Raw genomic sequence first — 21814 nt, forward strand, 5'->3', positions numbered from 1 at the left:
CAACATGACACACTCTGCATGTCCCTCCTCAATATCTTTTTTCCTTCTGCCTGGCATCTCCATGTTCAACATCCTTTGTCCAACACATTGTTGAGGTATGCAGTCATTAATTATTTTTATCACTAATAATTGCAGTTTAACATTCTTAAACTGAAATAGATCCACTGATTAAGAATATATATGGATTAAACAACAATCATAGAAATACAAGTGAAATCATGAAGTACAGGGTCCCTTGTACAACATTTATTTTGAAGTCGATAAGCGGAAGTTCAGTTCTGCTAAAGCTAGCTTGATGCTAGCGGCTGCGTAATGACAGGAGGAGGCGGCAGGTGAACGACTAACAGCGTTCACTTTTCTCCGTCCCTCCTCTTTAACAATAAATAAACTGAAAGTTACTGTGAGCGGAGATGTACCGCAGTGACTGACGGGCTCCAATTTACACATAAAAACCATTATTTCATTCAAACTGTGGATCAACACGAAAGCGCGCCGCGGGAGTTTGGACTTAGCAGGTAGGCTATAAATAACTGTCGGTTGTTGTGGATCTGAAATGAGACGCAACAGTCTGTGTGTGAGAGACATCTTTTGTTTTTTTTATTGTGTTGTGCAGGAAGATGTTTTTGACTTGTAGCTGCAGCAGCCGGTGGTGTTTAGACTCAGTGGACACTTTTAAAACTGTGAAACTGAAATGTGCTGTTGAAATGTGACGCAGCGCTGTTTGTGTGCAGCAGCATTTTATTATCACCAGCTTCCTTATAAAGGTTGGAAAAGACACTTAAATCCATCATGGCTGCTTGGACAGATGGCCAGACATCCAGTTATAAACACATAGGCGGATTATGAGATACTGGGGCCCTGGGCACAGATATGTCAGAGCCCCCCCAGAGGAACTGTCAGAGGAACTACAACCCCAGTGGCTGCCACTGTGGAGGGATAGGGTGGCACATGATACACACTGGTGCCCGATAAAAGGAGCCGCCAAAAGAAGAAGCAGCTCTTGTTTGTCCATGTAGAAGTGGATTTAGTGTCTTGTCAACTTTCGAGAGAGGTGTTGTGTGGGGCTTGATTTTGACAGACAACGTAGAGACACATTACTTGAGTTGAACTGCATGATAATAATATGTATTTATCTGTCATTTTCAATCAGCACTGTGAATCAGATCTGTGCTACTCTGAAAGAGAACCCAGTTACAGTGATACACAGCATTTTATCACTACCATTTTTCTTAATCTTAAAAGTCTTAAAAGTGTGACACTGTACTAATGCAGTTGATGGCATGACATGCAAAAAGAGGTGTTTTAATAGTGACTAAAGTTGTTTGTTCATGTTGTTTGTTTGCTTGTGAACCCTCGTATTTAGCTCCAGAGGCTCACTTCGCCTCTGTGTGTGCCCAGAAGAGATCAGAAAAGAGGAAACTGAAAGCTATGAGTTTTTCTTTATGGTGAAGTTGCTGACAGCTGTGAATTGTGTTTCTGGGTTTTCTCCGCAACATTCCTGTTATTGTTCACTTCTCAGAGTAGCCAAGTACTCCCTGACAGTGCTGAATTACAGTGTTCTTTACATTTTTAATCCACTTTACATTAAAAAAAGTGTATTCAGTGAAACCAATAAGAAATCTGCTTCTGTGTAGTTTTAGGTTGGAGTTACCTGTGAAAGGTAACTCTCCTCACACACTTTGCATTGAGAATTAATCACATTTAATACTGTTTAAAACCAGCAAGCCTTAAAGTGGACCGAGTTAACACACGATCTGCTTTTATTCAGTCTTACTGACCTTTCACTGAGAATGAGTAGGTCTTTGTGTGGACACAAAAGGCTAAATTTACCTTTGTACCTGCTGTATTTATGTCTAGTGGTCACTTACTCAGCGTTATTGTGGTTTTAATTCTTTGAATAAATAGAGTCTAACATTTTGAGATTGTTTTTTATAAAATGACTATAACAGAAACTTTTTTGACTCAGAAGGAACCTCAGCTAGAAGATGAAACGCATATCAACATGTATGTATGAATGAGACCTACGGGGTGATGTGACCCTTGAAAGTTTCCTGAAAAAGCAGCAGACATGGTCTTAATGAATCCATCTATTGCATTATAAGTCAGCTTCTGAGTGGTTGTTCCTGTCTCCATTGGTCCCAAAGCTTGTTGCTGTAGTTCTGTCACAGCCCTCGTACTGAGGGACCCTCCAGCAGGCATGAGGCTGACTCAACAGAGAGTCACTCCCTTCATGGGGCTGGATTCAGATTAAACAAACATTATCAAAGTTGACTTATTCTTTTGCTTGCTTTTCTCGCAAACCTTCCATGTAGTCTATTTATCCACCAGCTGTGTCACTTATATACTTCACCAACAGCACTTTTAAATTATGCTTTAAGCCACCTTGCATATTTTAGAAAATAAATCCATCTGTGTTTACTATTGCACTGCTGCTTCTACTACTAGTGCTTCAGCGGCTTCAGTTACTGCTGCTGTCAGCTTCTGTTATCACTTTTACTCATAAATATTTCAGCTGCATGTAGCACTGATCCCCCTACAGCTCTCACTCTGCCGTTACTGCTAAATAAATGCATAATAAACTCCCACTGCAGATAATGCTGTAACGATGTGCTGTTCTCAGGTCGGTCGCAGTGAGAAAAGGAACCTCGGAGCAGCAGCCATGTTGTCGGGGGAAGAGATTCTGTGTAGCACGCAGCAGGTGATCGCAGGGCTGGAGGCGCTGAGAGGGGAGAACCGCAGCCTGCTGGAGAGCCTGCAGGAGGCGCTGGAGAGCCAGGCGGTGTCAGAGAGCAGCAGCGTCGAGCAGGAGAAGACCAGCATCATCCACCAGTCGCTGGAGAGGATAGAGCTGGGCCTGAGTGAGGCACAGGTACCACCAGGAAATAAAGAAGCAAGCAGTCACAATGAAATCTTGTGTCGCACGTCTTTGTCTTTTTTTAGGGCTGAAATGGAAGAAAATAACATTCCCAGATCATTTAAAATTGAACTTCTTGTACTTTACATATTAAACAATGTGATTTTTTTTATGAAATAGTTTTGAGTTTACGTTTAGTTTTAATTATTTTAACTTACTGTGTTTTTATTTGAACCTTAACAAACAAACTTGTTTAGCTTGCCAGGCGCAGTTATTTTGAAAAAGAAAAATTAATTTTGTGACTTGCATTTCTGTCATGAGTGGTTGATGACAAACTTAAATTAACTGACACATAAAAATATCTGATGTTTGTCATTTTCGATTTTTCTTTTGTTTGTTGTTCCTGTTGGTGTCCCGAGGCACTGATGACTGTTTTTCCTTTGATTTGTTTTGTCTGAAGTCGGGCTGTTGACAGGTTTTGAGCTCATTTACTGAAGCATAGTCGTTAAGTCACTGATCTCACTTCATGGTGCACGCAGTCTTCTTTCTGTTGTTTCTGTTTCTGTTGGGTTTACATTTTTTACATTTTTAAAATTGTCTTCAGGTGATGATGGCGTTGTCAGCTCACCTCGGTTCTCTGGAGGCAGAGAAACAAAAGCTACGAGCTCAGGTGAGTTTGTCGAAAAGACCTGTATACTTGTGTTGACACTCATCATAGGCTACTTCATTTAGTCTACCTATTTAAATGTTTAAAGCAAATATCTAAGTTAGCATTCACCTGTCATGGAGGCAGATTTATATATCTGTCTTTAGATTCAAGATATGAAGCATCATATGTCTTGCAGACGTGAAGACGTCCTCTTCACCAAAGAAACAAAATGCAAAGGAGGAAACGATGTCTTAATAAATTGTCTTCCTCTCCCTGCTCATCTCACTCAGGGCTCTAACACATGTGCATAAACATGCTAATCTAGTCTTAATTTAGTCAGCAGATTTGTCTTGTCAGACTCCTTTTACTCCCTTCACCACAGTAGGTAGAAAAGCATGCTTCTCACCCGGCATTGACAGCTGAGGTAAACAGTGGACTGACAACCTGCCACAGAGGGGGAAAAACTCCAGTCCGGAGTCTCTTTGCTATCTATAGAAAACTCGCTACAGATGAACAGCGGCTAGAGCTTTTGAAGTGACTTGGATGAAAAGATAAAATACTGCAAAATATTTAAATGGCACATATTAGTTTTTTGTTTCTTATGTATTGATTACTACTGGTGAAAACTTTACACACTGTAACTTTAAGCATTTAGATATGGCAGTGCCTCCATTTAGTTTCATGGCCCCTTCATTTTCTTGCCTGTTTCCTTCCTCTTCTCTTCGTTATGCATCATCCTCCCTCTCAGGTTCGTCGTCTCTGTCAGGAGAACCAGTGGTTGAGGGATGAGCTGGCTGGCGCTCAACAGCGGCTGCAGGACACGGAGCAGGATGTGGTCACGCTCGAGGAGCAGAACAGACACCTGCAGTTCATGTCCTCCATACGCAAGTATGACCAGGATGAGCCGCCTCTGGTGAGGACAGAAAACATACTAACCCACATATGTCTGCAGAAGAGTCTGTTGGTATTTACCAGCCAGCTGAGAGTTTGAGTAACAAAAAACAACCTGCGCTACAAGATGAGTAACCGGGAGAGTAAGCTCTTCGCTGTGTCAGCACAGGAATCTTAACCATGGTGTTTGTGTGTGTATTCATCAAATTAATATGCTGAAAGTTTGTCTGCAGCTGGAGGTTTGGAGGACTTTACTAAAGCTGTTGTAATTATATACTGGGCAGAAGGACGTCATGTGCCATCTTAGCAAGTTTAGCAAGTTTTTGCTGATGTGTTGGCAAACTGTTTAAGCACTCTGTCATAGAGCAACATTAACATTCATTTGGATTCCAGCTGGTTTGCATCTGATGAATGTACCACCAGTTTTCACTCTCTCTGCTTTAGCTTCACTCAGCTGCCTTCTTGTCATTGCCAATTAGTGTGTAGGACAGTGTGCAGGTGCGGGTTTATCAGAGCTCGCTGACAAAAAGCAGCTACTGAAACGGACGAACCATATAGTAAACTTTTAAGCTTACTGTTAGTACTGCTGTCTTCTAAGTCGTGCTGTGTGTGTTTCTTATTTCAGGATGACAAAGACACTTCCTCCAACAAAGAGTCTCTGGATGACCTCTTTCCTGCTGAGGATGAGGAGCAGTCTTCGAGTAAGGCTTTGAAATGTGTTTTTATTATCGATTTGAACGCCTCCCTGTCTCCAAAATGACAAAACCCTTTTTTTTGATGGATTTTTTTGGGATACAGAGGAGGTGTTGAGTAAATGCAAACTGTTTTTAATTTAAATTAGTCAGTACATTGAGCACCACTCTCATCGTGATTTAGTTTGAGTGCTTTAAGAAGTCTCAGCGCTGAAACTGGAGGCAGATACTGGTTTACATCTTCACTGGGCATAGATAAGCTCAAGGTGTAACTGCTGCTTCTAATCCTGATATTTGAGTAACTGCTGACACACAACAAACACATTTTATCAGCTTACACATGAATTTAGAGCCCATGAAGGTGGAAGCATGAAAGCGATCTGTGAATCTCTGTCGTGTGAAATATGACGCCAGTCTGAAGTTATCTTTTAGGACAGCGGCTTCCTTTTAGAAAATAGTGAAACACGAGTACACATCGCTACTGCCTTTGACTTTTGTTTTTTTACAGCATTAAAGCCTGACAAAAACTTAAAGATATAAACTTTAGTGTTTTTAGAGGTTAGACGACTGCAGGTCGAGTGTGAGTGACCAGGGAGAAAAGATGAAATGGGAAAATAAAGATTTTCGCCTGCATTTATTGTTATGCTTAAACTTTTCTATTATGATCAATTTTACTTAATTGCCTAAATAGCAGTGCAATTATGCAGCCAGTAATAAATACATCTTTATTTGGGCTTAACACCATCCATCCATTCATCTAAAAAATTGTTTTCATCATCAAAAAGTTTTTTATACTTTATTTGTGATACATACAGTATAGAAAACAGGTCAAATTATATATTAGGTCCCACCCTGCCTTGTTTTTGGTCCTCTCTGTTTTTGGTCCTGTTAAAATGATCCAAAATGAGTTTCTGTAGCAGGAGCTGGGCCCTTCTAAAGTCAGCACAGTCTTGCTTTTATTTGTTTGTTTGTCGTTTAGTATCCCAGCCTCACCACAGCAGTGCAGCAGCTGCAGCCCAGCAGGGCGGCTACGAGATCCCCGCCCGCCTTCGAACGCTCCATAACCTGGTCATCCAGTACGCATCCCAGGGACGATATGAGGTCGCGGTACCGCTGTGCAAACAGGTGGGAGGGGCTTCCACTGTCCTAACTGTTGCTAACCAAAACAAATCGCCTGACAACCATTTAAAATGACCTCATCGTGTCTCCGCAGGCTTTGGAAGACCTGGAAAAGTCCTCTGGCCACACCCACCCAGACGTAGCCACCATGCTCAATATACTGGCGCTGGTGTACAGGTGATGTCAGTTACCATTGCAAAAGCATCTGTATTGGTATTTACAGTTACTGTGGTGACACTATCAAAGCTGGGTTAACCATTCGAGGTCTTCCAGATGACTCAGAGTTCATGCTTTATTTGTTCTGGTCGAGTACGTCATGTGACTCTCCTTCAGTTCAGAAATGTCCTCCCGGCTTTCGTCTTATCTAACCCATCAGTGCCGTTTGTCTTATACGATGCAGGTTTCATACAGTCAGCAGGTGCACGTCTTTTCCTTCAGCTCTGCCGGCAGAATGATGCACTTTAAATGTTAAATGTCTTCAAATGTTAAAGACGTAATGATGCTGCAGATAAAGTGATTTATTATCCAGTTTTAGATGGAAAGAAATGGTTTGTTGTGCTTGTATCAGTTGAGGTAGGCGTATAAATGCTTTTCCTGCCCGGTTTGAGTCGAGCGTCCTGTGTAAGCAGTTTAATTGGTGTGCAGTAATTGAGCGGATCGTCTTCTCTGTCATCAGCATTATGTTGCTCTGACTGGTTGTGGCTTTGACTCTGGCTTGTGATACCTGGCAAATTTGAGGTTTAATAAAAGCTTTTTGTAATAGATGATAGATTATCTGAAACTCATAGGGAGGAAGTGTCCTTAACAAGCCAAACTCTTCTCAGTGGGTGAACAGTGTGGTTTGTTTTGTTTGTTTTGTTTCCCTACAGAGACCAGAACAAATACAAAGAGGCCGCCAACCTGCTGAACGATGCTTTGGCCATCAGGGAGAAAACTCTTGGGATGGACCATCCGGCTGTAAGTTACTCAGCTGCACTGGAAGAAAACTTATAATGAGGCAGCTAAAACTGGTTTCAGCGTTCTCTTTCATCAGCGTAAACATGAAACATAAAACCTTGTGGGTTACAAGAATTTTGATCCTCATTTGTTGTTCGTTGCTTCCGACATGCCTGACCTGCAAATATTGGCATTGCTCCCTTTGTAGTCATTTCATGTGGTTTAGACTTTAGTGAGTGAGCTGGTGTGTATTTGTGTGCGTGTGTGTGTGTGTGCGCATGCGTGTATGCAGGTGGCAGCGACGCTCAACAACCTGGCAGTGCTTTATGGGAAAAGAGGAAAATACAAGGAAGCAGAGCCGCTTTGTAAAAGAGCTCTAGAGATCAGAGAGAAGGTAAGAAAACACGTTTGTATTACAACAGATATCCCAAATCCCTACTAATAACTCACTTTAACCTTAATCTAACCTAGATTATGGATGCCGGACTTTATAACAGACTAAATGTTTTGCTAATTTACTTCCATCCATCCATTCTTTGCTGCTTATCCTTTTCAGGGTCATGAGGGGGTCTTAGGGCAAGAGGCAGGGTACACCCTGGACAGGTCACCAGTCTGTTGCAGGGCTAACACATAGACAACCATTCACATGTCTTTGGACTGTGGGAGGAAGCCAGAGTACCCAGAGAGAACCCACGCACGGGGAGAACATGCATAGACCCCAGCCTGATGGTGGAATTGAACTCAGGAGGCAACAGGGCTAACCACTGTGCCACCGTGCTGCCCTTGCTAATTTACTTAAACATCTAAATATGTCCTCTATCCTTCGATGTCACAGAGCTGAGTGAGCAGGCATCCCCTGTATCACATACTGGAAGTGTTATGGAAAGAGTAACTGGTTGATCGTCCCTCACCGTGCACCTATTTTTTTGTCGCCTCCTCAGGTTCTCGGTACAGACCATCCAGATGTGGCCAAACAGCTGAACAACCTGGCTCTGCTGTGTCAGAACCAGGGGAAGTACCAGGAAGTGGAGCAGTACTATGAGCGCGCTCTGCACATCTACCAGAGCAAGCTGGGACCAGACGACGCCAACGTGGCTAAAACCAAGAACAACCTGGTGAGAGGAAACCTCGTTGTCTGGATTACTGAGGCTGTTGTTAGAGTTTACAATATTATTATTTTTTCAATCATGATTTAAACCCCTCCTCCCCCTCTCCCTCAGGCATCATGTTATCTTAAGCAGGGGAAATACAGACAAGCTGAAGCTCTTTACAAGGAGATCCTGACCAGAGCGCATGAAAAGGAGTTTGGGTCTGTTGAAGGTACAAACAGATTACTTCATGTAACTGCTCATGTTTGTGTAATTGTTCTCGTGACACGATGACATTTTAAGAGCGTGAGATAACCACAAGGGATCAGTTCCACCACTGAGTACTGAGAAAACTACCTAATGCTGGCATAACACATTCATTTTTATCATTTTAAAATGAGCTGTGATTCATTCTGCTCAGTTTTAGCTTTCTGTGTTGTCTTTGTGTATTCATGTTGAATTTGGCTAATGTACCTTTTTTTTAATGTTTGCATGATTCACAATCAAATATAGGGGCTGCACCCTATATTTACCCTATAAGCCCCGAAGTTTGTCCTTGGCTTCTCTGACAGCAGATACATGACACATAATAGCTTCTTTGCCTCATACACTATTTCATCATATAAGTCTCAGTCAGACTCAGTGGAAATCTGTCATTTTTGTAGTTTTACTTCAGCAGTTTTCATATTTTTAAATGTAGGCCTGTCTCAGTCTTTCTGCAAAAACAGTTTTATTTAGATTTTTTTCGTATACTGTACAGTTTAATATTGTTCTTATCGTATTAATGTCCAACTGTGTCCGAAAAAAAGAAAGAAAGAAACTTCAAATTTCAATATAAACAATTGCTTGTTTTATGTCTGTTGTCCAGGTGACGGGCGTCCCAGCTGGTCCGGCGTGGTGGAGGACGGCGGGTCCACACAGGACGGACTTAAGCGCAGCGGCTCCTTCACCAAACTCAGAGAGTCGATCAGGCGAAGCAGCGAGAAACTGGTCCGAAAGCTGAAAGGAGTCGGAATGGAGGAAACGACCCCAAGGAATGCTGGGTAATATTCTGTAACCAAGGTGTTTTAGCTCCAGCTCAATGTTGAAAAGCCACCTGATGAACAGTTTGTTCTGCCCCGTTTTCAGGATGAAGAGGGCAAACTCTCTGAATGTTTTGAACGTTGGCATCAGAGAAAGTCAGGATGGCAGCAAGGTGAGCAGACTGTTAGCCATACAGTCTGAAAAGCAAAAATCTGCAAGCATCTCATGCACATTTAAGATAAACGTCACCTCTTAACACACATCTTGTGTTTTTGTTGATCAGTCGAGTCAGCTGACGGATACTCGAGGCCTGAGCTCCAGCACTCAGAGTCTGATGAGAAGAGGCTCACTCGGTGGGAACAGCTAACGCAAAAATAAGAATATCCCCTATAAACCCAACACCTCTCAAAGATAACAGACATCACGTACGATCGGGACAGAGCAGTGTGTTTAATCAGTGTGTGAACATCAGGCCTGAGTGGATTCATCATTTTTAGTCTTCAAGGAAAAAAGATAATTGACTCGACTAAGATGCTTCCAAAAATCTGACTTTTAAAATTAGTTTGTTTCATTCTAAAAATGCACAATTTCAGTTTTTTCTTTAAAAAAAAGAAAAGCATAAATAGAGGGCTGGGTCATGTGATGAAGTTTAACTTGACGTTATCTGAATTGCACTATGACATTTCCTTCCGGATCACTTGAAGTTTTAAATCCCGTCATTCCTGGTTTTAGGTTCATTTTTATCATTTCCAGTTAACTTTTAAGTTGATCTTAAACGTAAACTCGTAGGACCTGGCATCCACATATGTGGACATCAAATTCAAAACTTTTTCCCAATCAGCTCAAATAGCAAATAGAAATTAAAAATGCATGCCATGAAAGAGTTCGGGTCTTAGGAGGTTAATTTTTAAATTGTGCTAAAATCACTTTAATCTAGTTTAAATGTATTTCCCCTGCAGACTGTGTTTTTACACAAACGTGACCACGTTACACTAAGGAAAGCGGCAATCTGTAGTTTAACATTTGAACTATGGGAAATTTTAAGACACTTCACTTGATGCTTTGATACTAAAGATCATATTTTTTAAATGGAGTTGTTTGTAATTTGAGAAGCAGTGCAGGGATGTAAAGTTCTTTACACAATGATCAAAATGTAAAGTGTAATTTTACATTCGAGGAAGATGATAAGCTATCAAAGTTTACACTGTTTAAAGTTAAAAAATGGTACGTGTATTTTGCCTTTAAAATGTGCTGGTCATGTATAATTTATATTGTTAGACTGCTGTGTTATTGGACCAGAAGTCCTGCTCGGACATGATGAAAATAAGGAATAACTTTAAAAAAAAAAGTAGTAGGTGCAGTTTCAGGATTCCAGCTGTTGGTTTGCACCTTGTGAAAACAAATAGTCTTTACAAAAGCAAATATTTGACTTTTTAACTTAGTACTTTTTACAGTCAGTACTTTTGCACATATGTACATAGGTAATATCTTCTAACTGCTTATGGATGTAAATCATTCTCTAAGTTCAGTATTTATTGATTATCTGTTTGTTGCATTTTGAATTCCAGATGTGTAAAAGTCTCCCTAGGTTTGTTGCTGTGTGCCCAAATGTCAGCTTTGGCCTGATAATTTTAAACTGGTTTTTGAGGTTGAGATGAAACTCTATACCGAAAGCCGCCGTGTAGATTTATAAAATGTTTCCAAGGCAAAGCACAAGAACAAGTAGTAAAAATAGCAGCGGCGGTACAGCTTTGCAGCCAAGTTGAAAATGTTTCTGGCAAACATCACTGATGTTACAAAGCTGATGTTTAACCAGGAAAGTAATCAAAACATGAGACAGCCAACGAGCAATGAGAGAGCAAAGGAGGGGACGGGTGGATCGCTCAGCAGCCGAGTGATACATAAATATGATGGTGTATTTGAGGCTTTCACTCCATGCTGGTAGAAGTAGCATTATCAACTACTGAGGTAGCCTACGTTTAGATATTGAGGTGTTCTTCTAATGTTACATCTATGCTTTTCACTGAAATGCCTGAAATCTACTACTACAAAAAGATTCAAATAATGTGGAATGTCATTTTACTTTCTGATATTTATTAGAGATATTTTTTAAACTAGTTGAACTGAAGATTTGTTACAAAAAGCGTTGAATAACAAGTTTTACACAAACCCTAACACCTGAGAATTCTGATAATAGACTGGGTCCCTGAAAGCAGCATTACCACCTGATCCACGAAGATTTTTATTCCATGAGACTCCTCGTAGGAATCTTGTTTTGCATTTGCAGCGGTAGAAGATAGCCACTGCAGTCTGTTTAAAGGGCTGAAGTCGCACCGTGTTAGCTGCTGTTAAACGACAGTCTGTTACAAGCTGAGTGAAGCACATGTAAGAATGTGGAGGAGAGAACATGTAGAAACTGGTAAAGATGAATTACTGTTTTATATTTGCAAATTTGAGCTGTAATAAATTAAACTAAGACACTGATAACCCTTGTGTATGTGTTTTCTTTCCTCTCTGTGTTTGTGCTGTTTGTCTAAAAATGTTTTTAGAGTTTCATAAATTAAAGCCCTTTTCTGTCTAAATATTAAGATCAGCCAGTGATGGATGGGCACTTTAGATTCAAACACTTCCCACAGAAGAAAAACACAAGTCAGCTGTTAAATACAAACATTTATATTCCAGCTTCCTGGTTGGAAAACAGTATAAAACAGTATTTATGTACAGCTGCAGTAGAAAAGGAACCTGACAGTATTCTTGTCTGTATGACAGACGCTGCACAGACACCAGTGTTACTCAGTGTTGCATCTCTGATGCAACACGCTGACCTACTGACACAGTTTTCTTGCCTCACTCAAAAACATTTCACCAATCAAAAGAAATTAAAAAACTAAATGAATTGAAACTACTGCATTACGGTAATGGTGAAGACTGAAACGCACATTTAGAATTTAGTCAGTGTTGCTGGATTTTCTGTAGCATGTGCGTCTGCAGAAGCAAAGGCTTCTTCCTTCGATTAATAAAGGGGAAAATAAGTTTCATGGCAGCAGTTTACTGCTCTGTACTTCAGTGAAAAGCTGAACAGAGTCCTGAAATATGTACTTAAGTGGTTCAAAGGTCTGCAGATGGTCTCCCCTATATGAGCGGTCTACTCTGCAGACTGTGAGTGCAACCTTAAATACTGACTGACCCATGAGTGGCTTTGACTGAGGCTCACATCTTTGGTGTGGGAGCGGCTCTCCTGTCAGAAATCATTACTGTCACCAGCAGAGCTGAAAATACTTTAAATACTTTTACAGTATTTTTACCACTTGGAGGAAAACAGACACTTAAAACATAATTCTGAGTTTTTGCTTAGTACCAAAAAACTTCCTAAAGTTAAGGTGGACCTGCCCTTTTAGAGCCGACATTTAACCCTAGTCTGGTGACAGCTGATGACTGTTTATGGGCGCTGCTGTGGTAACAATGTCATACGGTCCGTGTCACCTTCAGGTCTGATGAGCAATCTGAGTAATTTTCTGCAGCATTTCCTCCGACTCCAGCTGCTCGAGAGTCAGCAGAGACAAACCCAACTGGTCCTCCTGGAGAGAAAGAGAGAAGCAAGCATGGCTGCCTGGTCAGCTGTTGTCCGGAAACGTCAGCGCTCAGAAGAGCTGTGCAGCTCTGTGCAATTCAAACTGCTTTACAGCAGCATTTATTCATCTGATCAACAAAGCTCATGATCTCCCTGGCAGTGGATTTATTTTTCTGGCTCCGCTGGTGCCAGAGTTGTGCCAGTAAACAATGACACCAACAACTCGTCAGACACATTAAGATTAATTTGCTAGATTATAATCCTTTTCCCCATTTAAGGTATTAAATTATAACATTAAGTTTAATTTACATCTATAGAAATGAAGCAGACTCTTAGACAAGAGGACAGATGTTTGAGCCAATCACGGGGAGAAGATCACTAAACCCACTGCTTTGCTCCTTTTAAATCCAGTGTGTTGTCCTGTGTTTGTTTACTCGTTGCAGTGGTGCTTGTGATGCTTGGCGGGTTGTACCTGTCTGAAAGGCTGAGCCATCTGCCGCAGGAAGTGCTTGGAAAGCTGCACGGCCTCGTCCACAGTGAGGTTCAGACTGCCGTCGTTGATGTGCTCCTGAATCCAGCGAGGTAGCTTCCCACGTTTGTCTGCTCGTGCGTAACGCTGCAGAGCACAGAGGAGGTTAGTACAGGCTTCGCTCAGCTACTTCAGCGTTAAACTCAAAGGACTGCTGCTGTGAAGCAGAGTGTAGAAGCCTGGAGTACTGCGGCAGGATCAGACAAATATTCAGACACACCTTGTCAGCAAAAATCATGAGTCCATAGTCAGTTTTGCCTCGGATGGCTCTGCCTACGCACTGAGCCGCGTGGCGCATGGCGTCAAACGTCAGAAAGTCGTTCTCCCTGATCTGAAACTGATCCCGAAGGTACTCCAGCCGAGCCTGAGTCGAGTTACAGAGAGAGAAAAACCCTTGGGGAATCATGACAAAACTATCCAGACTGAGAAAAAACAAAGAACACAAACTAAAATGTGTGGTTTGTTCCCCGTTTGATAATATAAATCCTTAAATAGCAAACATCACAGCTCAAATACAAAATATGAGTAGATTTAACTTCCTATGCTTTGACCCCACACAGAGCTTCAGACACAGAGGTGATTCTGACCTTTAGGATGCGGCTCTGCGTATAAACATACGGCACTCCAAACATGATGACAGCACGGCCATAATGGTGCACTGAACAGAAAACACAACGAGACTCAGAGTCAGCGACAAAACGCATGTTTGCTTCATCTTATCGTCTCCAGCCACGCAGGATTCTTCTTCTGTTGTTTGCTTTAATTTGTCCTGCTGGAGCCGCACCGAGCAACCCGATGTCTTACCGAAATCTATCCCTTCAGACACTTTTCCTCTGGCCACAGACAGGAGGATGGCTCCTCGGCCGTTCTCACATGCCTAAACAGCAGAGACAGAGAAAGGTCAAAGGCCAAAGTCTGAGACCAACACAAAGGACCTGAACATCTGTTTGTTTGTTCACGGCTCAATTTATGATTTTGGTCTCTTTGTCTTCTCTGTTAGTTAAATGCTGTATACTTCTACTACTACAATAATCGGTCTAACCTCTTGGTATTTCTCCAGGGCCATGCTCGTCTCTGCAGCATCCTGAGTCTCGATGAAGATCAGCTTGTTTCTCTGGATATTCTCCAGGATACCCTGCAAGCGAACGTGACCCCAGAAACAACAAAAACACACAAAATTAATTTATTATTAATATATTAGTTACTAAACGGATTGGGATTAAATAAGAGAATGCTTCTTCCTACTCATTTTTGAACATGTAAAGTTATCTATTGTGATTATTTTTCTCTTTATGTTTTATTTTGTTTGTGTTTTTTTTCTATGTTGTTGTATTTTTTTTAACATGTTTAAAATAAAGCCACTTCACAGATTACAGAAAGATATGTCAGATTTCTACAGCTTTACGAAAGAAAAACTGCGGTTGTTTCAGTTACTCAGATACTTGTGGATTACACACACACTGACCTGTTCATACCAGGACGCCACGATGTTCTCCATGTAGACGTAGCTGGTGAAAAACGCCACAATCCCATCAGGAACGATCGCAGACATCTCCAGAAGCAGGTTACCATAATTCCGAATCACAGCTGGAGAAGAAAACATGAAAATTATCACGTTACATGTTGATGAAAACACAGCGTTGTAATTTGTAGTTGTACAGCCTTTGATTTGAGAGGTCACGTTCAAATAGCACAAGTTATTTTTACTAACCAAAATCTTCTCTGGTCTCAAACTTGGAGCTCAGGGCCACCTGGTCGTTTCCTCTGCCAACAATCTGTGGAAGACAGAAACAAAGTGATGGAAATGATCCAGCTGATTGTTTCTCTCCTCTTTTTGTTCATGTCTCCAAGAGCTTGTTTATTGGGTTCCTGTTTATAATCGATATAACGATTGTCGTTGTGAACTGGCACTAAATTTATAAAATTAACTGATGAAGGAGGTGGTGCTTTTGTGACTCCACCCAGGACCACAGGTTTTTTTTTTCCATATTAAGTGTTGTTACAGACCAGAGGGCAGAGGCAGGTGCGCGCCAGTGTCATGGTGAAGGACGCCATGGTAACCGGGCGAAAGTCAAGGATGCGGGGATAGATGTCCAGGGGGGAAAGTGTCTGAAGAGAGGAGAAACATCAGGGGTAAGATGGTGAAATTAGATCAGGCTTTCATTTAGATCCTTCGAAATAGATCTTTCATTTCAAAGGCTTCAAAGAGGTGATGGCCTGATGTCTGTTCACTCAGGAACAAACGAGGTTTCAAAGAATAAAAAGGAAACTTTGCTTGATTACTTCACTCACTGTGCGGACGTCACCAGATTGTTTTTGTACCTTTAATGAATAAAAATTGTAAATTAAATGTCAGTGGACTGAAATGAGCAGAAAGGAGGTCTAACGTACCCCTGAGGTGATGACGACTGACTGGAATCTTTGGAAAACTGGTTTGATGGCTATAGACGGGTCCATGCAGCTGAGAGGGGAACAGACAAACACACTGACCTGCGATACACAGATATAAACCTGGCATCTCCTTTTACTTGTGTTAAAACGCTTTGTGTAAAAGAATGAAACTAAATGACAGTCACAGGTAATCTCCTCTGCAGACGGCGGCACATGAACTCGTTCAGAATTCAATGTGCAGCTCACCTGAAATGCAGCACGGGGTTGGCGATGGTCGGAGTTCTGTCTTCAAAGGGCTCGATGATGATGGTGAAGCCTTTTTACAGACAGAGAGATACTACAGATCATAATCCAACAGTATCTGCGTTTATTAATGCCACCGTGTTACTTGGAGATGAACAGAGGCGGGACTTTTTACTACCTTGGCTGTAGGTGCTGACGAGAGTGGCGAAGTTCGAGATGAGAGTAACAGCTGAGAAGTCTGCGATGTCGGCGATCTCCAGAGTTCGAAGCAACGACTGCAACCGCTCTGCACAAAACCTGGAGATACAAGGAGGATGGATCAGTGATAAAGAGACGGGAAACAGAAACAACCAAGAAACTAAGTGAGGCTGATCGCAGCATTGGAGCGGAAAAGAAGCTGAAACTGACCTTAGAGGCTTGCGGTCGATGCAGACTTTATCGAAGATGTCTTTAAGGAACTGCGGCGCACTCTCCTGTACGACGTGTTGGACCCTCAGACGAGACTTCAGATACTCCAGGAAGCGTCTCATGAAACCTACAAAGTGCTCGGCTGTACGAATAGAGCCAGGCACCGCCTCTGACAGAAAGAGAGGAGGACAGTTTGTGTTTTAGATTTTTTTTGATCATGTCTATTCTAAGATTCGGTCCTTCATCTAAACCCGGGCAGAAAGATTACAGTTACAACATCTGGAGTTTGATGCGGACGGAGGACTTTATAGAGACAACTTGAAATGCTTACTACCAAACTCTGCTTCTAAACCAGCGCTTCAAAATTTACTCTGAGCTGAGAGAACAATTAAAGGAAAAACCTTGAAGGATTTCATCAGGCAACACCGGATTTGCGAGGTAGATGTCAGTTTCTCTCGCCACATTGGCTTCCTTCAGCCCCTCCACCAAGCGTCTGTACTCCTCCCTCAGCTTAGCAGCATCCGTCTCCTTTATCCTATAAAGCAGCAGAAGAGGCAGATTACAGTAGCTTAGATTAATACTCATTCGTAATATTTCCTTATTTTCTGTCCCTTTAATCTGTTCTGCAAAATTACAGCCAGTAAGAAGAGCAAAGACGTTCCAATTATTGGTGCAATCTTTCATTCGTTCAGGAAAACATGGATGCATTTCCATGTTGCAAGTAATGATGCAAGCATTACTTGTGTATGGTGTTCTGGAGAGTGTCCACGTTGTTCTGACAGCGGTCCAGCGTTCGCCTGGTGATGTTTACGCTCATGGAGTCGATGCACACGTTGTCTGAGGAGAGAGTGAAAGAAAGCATGAATTATTTTAAATAATTACAGTAAAACAAATTCCTAAAATAGACAAATACATTCAGTTAAATGCACTGAATGTGCATATTAGACTCAGATTAACTGCTCACCAATATTATGAGCCTCATCAAACACCACTACGGATTTCTTTGCCAGCTCTTTAGACACCAGATCAGCTATCTTGGGGTCCAGCAGGTAGTGGTAGCTGTACACCACAATGTTGGCATGCAGGATCTGAGAGACATCAAGAGGAAACAAGCTTCAAGATACAACATTAAACTCTGGATTATTCAGTAATGAGCAGCTGACGTGTTATCATTTATTTTCCAAATAGAGCAGCAAGTGAGAAAAATGTTTTTCCTATAAAAGCATGCAAACAGCATTTTACATGTAATAAAACACTCAAAATCTCATTCATGTTCATATACATTACATGGCCACGTATTTGGCATTTTCACAGTAAAGGTTTTCCCAGTAACTCACTGAATAGCGAGCCAGATAGTAAGGACACCAGCCCTTCCTCCTGCCAAAAGCCTTGAGGTCGTCAAGGTTGTAGATGCCAGCAGGAAGAGGCACCTGTCGGCCGACTGAATCGAACTCCTGCAACACAAACCAGGTTTTCCTCTGTTTCCCAGTTTTCAAGCATTGTAAACCTACACAGTTTGTATCTGAGACTCATAAAACTTTATCAGTTCCTGAGTTCATGTAGGCGATAGTAGGGCTGTTCGATATAACGATATATATCGGATGAAGACATAAAAACGTCTAGCGTTTCATTTTACGCTATCGTTTGTTTCGTGGTGTCGCAAAATAAACTGTTTACGGCAATATTTTTTCATCGTTTTGATGGTCACTGTAGTGGCTATATTAATTTCTTAAAGTTCTCTCTTTCTCTTATACTTAATATAACCACACTACGGACAGACAAGCACTTGTTTTTATGCGTTGTCGTTAGCAACAAGTACGGTAAAACCATCGCGTGTCCGCTTGTTTATTTTCCACATAAACCTTTCAGAATAAAGCTCAAGATCCTGTTGAGACTTTTCAAAATAAACTGAATCACGTGAAAGAGTATGCAGCGTGTTTACGGATGAGAAGCAAAAAAGAGCCGTCAGGTGCTAAAACAATAAACCTTAGACTCAAACGTTAGAACAGGCTTTTCCCCGCAGCACGCTGTGTAATAAATACTCACAAAGAAAACAGCGGCCGTTACAACTTATGTCTAAAAATGTATCGTTTCATGCATCGGTTAAAACACTCGACTGCAGGTACACGACGCCCAGCTGGAAACACTTCCCGCAAGTCGAGCTGCCCGAGATTCACAGAATTTTCAGAAAATGTAAAATTTTTGTGATTTATATCGTCATCGGGACGATAGATGTCTTATATCAGGATATGAGATTTTGGTCATATCGCACAGCCCTAGGCGACAGCCAGAAACCAAAAACACTTTTCTAATCTGCATATCTGATGGTGTCGAGTAGTGGCTGGATTTATTTTTCAGGCTGATTAAATGCTCCTAACTAATCACGTCGAGCTAGTAAGTTGTAATCATCCAGCACAGAGATGAACAGATTACTAAAGAATAGAAACCTGAACTTGTTTTTAAACTTTTAATCCATAAAGATCACACAACTTACTCGTCTTTAAGCTTTATTAAGCATTCAAACGTATGTAAATTTGCAAGTAGCACAAAAAGGATCGTGCTTAAAGACAGCAGGAGTCAACCACATGGAAAGCAATGCAGGAAAAGTTAAGATATAACTACATATATGCATTTTAGTTATAGCAGTAAATAAACATTTTTGGGGGTTTAAATCTTGTAAAACTTTATTTTATTTGCAAAAGTGATCTTTAGTTTAGTTTGTAAACTTCATGCATCCTCTTTTGGATGCAAATCCAAGAGAAACACTCACAGTGTCACCACCAGCACCATCTCCCTGCCTCTTTACCTCACCTCTTACACTTCATTTAAATCATGACAGCTGATTTAGCCAAGTTAGCATCCTAACTCACTGGTGAGAACACCTCACCACCCCAAAAGTGCCTGACCCCACCGGTTATGTTGAACCCTGATGCTGTCATGTCATCAGCCATTACAAAAAGAAAATAACTTCTGCTTCTGTTGAAAAACACCATCTGATGTGAGTTCTTACCTCGTAGAAGCGACAGACGGGCAGGTTGGGGTTGCTGTGATGTTGTGCGCGGATGTACGATGCTGTCAGACTGTGGCACTTCCCATCGACTTCCTTACCGAACCGCAGAGAGCTCACCTGTGTGAAGACAAGCGTGTCGGTCACTTTTGAAAGGAGAAAGCTGAATCCTGAATCGCTCCTTTAGCTTCATGGGATGCAGGTGTTCATACCTCAGGGTGGATGCAGAGGTTCTTCCTGGAGGAAAGAGCAAGAGCCAGGAAGTTGTTGCTCTCTCCTGTTTCTTTAGTGTAAAACTCCATCAGCTTCCTCAGCTCCTCCACAACCTCATCGGAAAGAATCAAACACACAGTCTGAGACGTCGGGGCTTTGAAAGCTTCTTCTTTTCAACTCAAAAAGAAAGTTACACAGTAGAAACACGCTTCACTGACGACTGATTTAACATCCACTCACCTTCTCGATCTCTGGAACTGTTCTAGAGCAGTAAATTAACTTGGTGACCTCCAGAGGGAAAGCCTGAGAGAGAGAGAACATATTTACATGCTGATCTGCCACCAGCTGTTAGTATAAACCATTTATGAGAGAGGCTGAACTCACCCTTTGGTAGGCCACAATGAGGGACAGGAGAGAGATGGTCTTCCCTGTTCCTGATGGCATCTCCAAGACTCCATGACCCTGAACAGGAACAGGTTCGGTTAACACAGTAAACACTCACTTTTAAACACGTGTGTGTGTTTGTGTGTTAGTGAAATTTGAGCTGGACACACTGTACTTCCCTGAAGGAATCATCTCTTCACCTCCAAGGAAGAAAAGAAGGAAAAAAGTAACTCAAATTTCAAAGTACATACCTGCATGGCTGGACTGATCACATCAAGAAAAATTTGAACTTTTCTTTAACTGGAAACAGCAAAGAGCAGAAAATATGATCATCCTAAATAACTGAAATAACAACTGGATAAAAAAGATGACTCGTCTTCCATCTTCTCCAGACCAAAATGAATTTATCGCATCGCTTCCTGCTCTGTCCCCAACAGCAGCTGTACAGGCTTCATATATCAACCCCTTCGCATTTCCTCCTTCACCACATCCATTTCTCTGAGTCCTTCCTCTTCTTTCATGCCTGGCAGCTCCATCTTCAACACCCTCTGACCAATATATCCACTATCCCTCCTCTGCACATGCCCAAACCATCCCAGCCTCTCTAACTTTGTCTACAAACCATCTCAACCCTCTGATGTATTCAACTCTAATCTAACCATCCTGGTCACTCACAATGAAAATCTCAACATCCTCAGTTCAGCCTCCTGTCTCTTTTACAGTGCCACCGTCTTCAAACCAAACATCATACCAAGTCTCACTACTATCTTATAAACCTTGCCTTTCACTCTTGCTCATATCATTCTATCACAAAACACTCGTAACACTCATCTCCATGCAATCCACCTCTCTTCTCCACTGTTGAATACTCTCATTCACACGTGTCATCCAGCCTCTCGACTATAGACTGATCGGCAGTCCAGCTTACACCCAGGGTATTTGTGTAGATAGGAGCACAGGTGAGTTTGTGCATGAAAACCACACCTTCAGATTAACCTCTAACGCCACCCACCTTGGCATCCAGCGTCCTCTTCAACTCCAGCATGTAGGAGTACTGCTCGGGGTAGATGTAGTCATAGGGAAAATACACCAGCAGACCCTCAATGTTGAGCCTGCAAGTAAACAGCAACGATGCTAACAGTGCACAGCAGCTGTACAGGCTTCATACTGGACTATCTTTAAGCCAAGTATGTGCGAATGAGTGCGAGACATCTAAAATAAAAGTTAAAACATTGATTTGGATAAACTAGAGCCACAAAACTCTGATTTTATGTGGACTTGGCTCAGGTATGTCACAGTTGCTGGAAACGAGCTAACACTGAAAGCCGATGTTGTCTGTTTGTACTCAGTAAAACACTCACTTCATCTTCACAGCACGTTTAGCGGCAGCTCCTCTTCTTTTTACGTAACTTGTGTTATTTTAAAACAGTCATTAAAATTTGAATGTGCGCAAAAAACACAAAACAAAACGCCACATTAGCAACGCCACAGCCTGCTACAGCATTTAATTCTTCTTCGTTTATCGTTTAAACGCTATCAGACGGATTTCCGCCCCCTGCAGGCCAAAAGGAAAACTAAATAGTCCTCTGTAATGCTTCGAAGTTACATTTAAAAACCCTTTATTTAATCAGTTTATAGTTATTATCTCCTTTTATTTATTTTATTTATGTGTTTATATTTATATTTGACTACGACTACTTCAACTGGAAGTGTTAGCCTGCTGCTATCGACGCTAACTTTGACCACATTCGAGTCATATAACAATTTAATTTCCGGTGAATAGTTTGAAAAAGAACATAACCCAACAGTTAGAATC

At 41.6% G+C, this 21814-nt stretch overlaps 2 protein-coding genes across 2 annotated transcripts; one reads left to right on the forward strand and one right to left on the reverse strand.

The window, feature by feature from the left end:
- Positions 1 to 292: 292 nt before the first annotated feature.
- On the forward strand, positions 293 to 11733 carry klc3 (kinesin light chain 3). Its single transcript, XM_063492911.1, has 14 exons — positions 293 to 515; positions 2621 to 2869; positions 3459 to 3524; positions 4252 to 4416; positions 5020 to 5095; positions 6066 to 6211; positions 6300 to 6382; positions 7075 to 7162; positions 7434 to 7535; positions 8083 to 8256; positions 8362 to 8461; positions 9098 to 9272; positions 9358 to 9424; positions 9536 to 11733. Exons 2-14 carry the CDS (start codon positions 2660 to 2662, stop codon positions 9617 to 9619), a joined length of 1536 nt encoding a protein of 511 aa, XP_063348981.1. The 5' UTR covers positions 293 to 515; positions 2621 to 2659; the 3' UTR covers positions 9620 to 11733.
- Positions 11734 to 11909: 176 nt separating this feature from the next.
- Positions 11910 to 21507, reverse strand: ercc2 (excision repair cross-complementation group 2). Its single transcript, XM_063493188.1, has 23 exons — positions 21360 to 21507; positions 21011 to 21110; positions 19999 to 20076; positions 19855 to 19917; positions 19614 to 19727; positions 19405 to 19521; positions 17732 to 17848; positions 17359 to 17482; positions 17135 to 17231; positions 16796 to 16929; positions 16395 to 16563; positions 16165 to 16283; positions 15990 to 16059; positions 15744 to 15813; positions 15360 to 15461; positions 15064 to 15127; positions 14818 to 14939; positions 14395 to 14487; positions 14157 to 14229; positions 13940 to 14010; positions 13573 to 13716; positions 13296 to 13439; positions 11910 to 12830 (listed from the first exon to the last, which is right to left on the reverse strand). The coding sequence occupies exons 1-23, from the start codon at positions 21362 to 21364 to the stop codon at positions 12738 to 12740; spliced, it is 2283 nt and encodes a 760-aa protein (XP_063349258.1). The 5' UTR covers positions 21365 to 21507; the 3' UTR covers positions 11910 to 12737.
- Positions 21508 to 21814: the final 307 nt, after the last annotated feature.

The sequence above is a fragment of the Pelmatolapia mariae genome, linkage group LG14, assembly GCF_036321145.2.
Source record: "Pelmatolapia mariae isolate MD_Pm_ZW linkage group LG14, Pm_UMD_F_2, whole genome shotgun sequence".
NCBI classification, from domain to species: domain Eukaryota; kingdom Metazoa; phylum Chordata; class Actinopteri; order Cichliformes; family Cichlidae; genus Pelmatolapia; species Pelmatolapia mariae.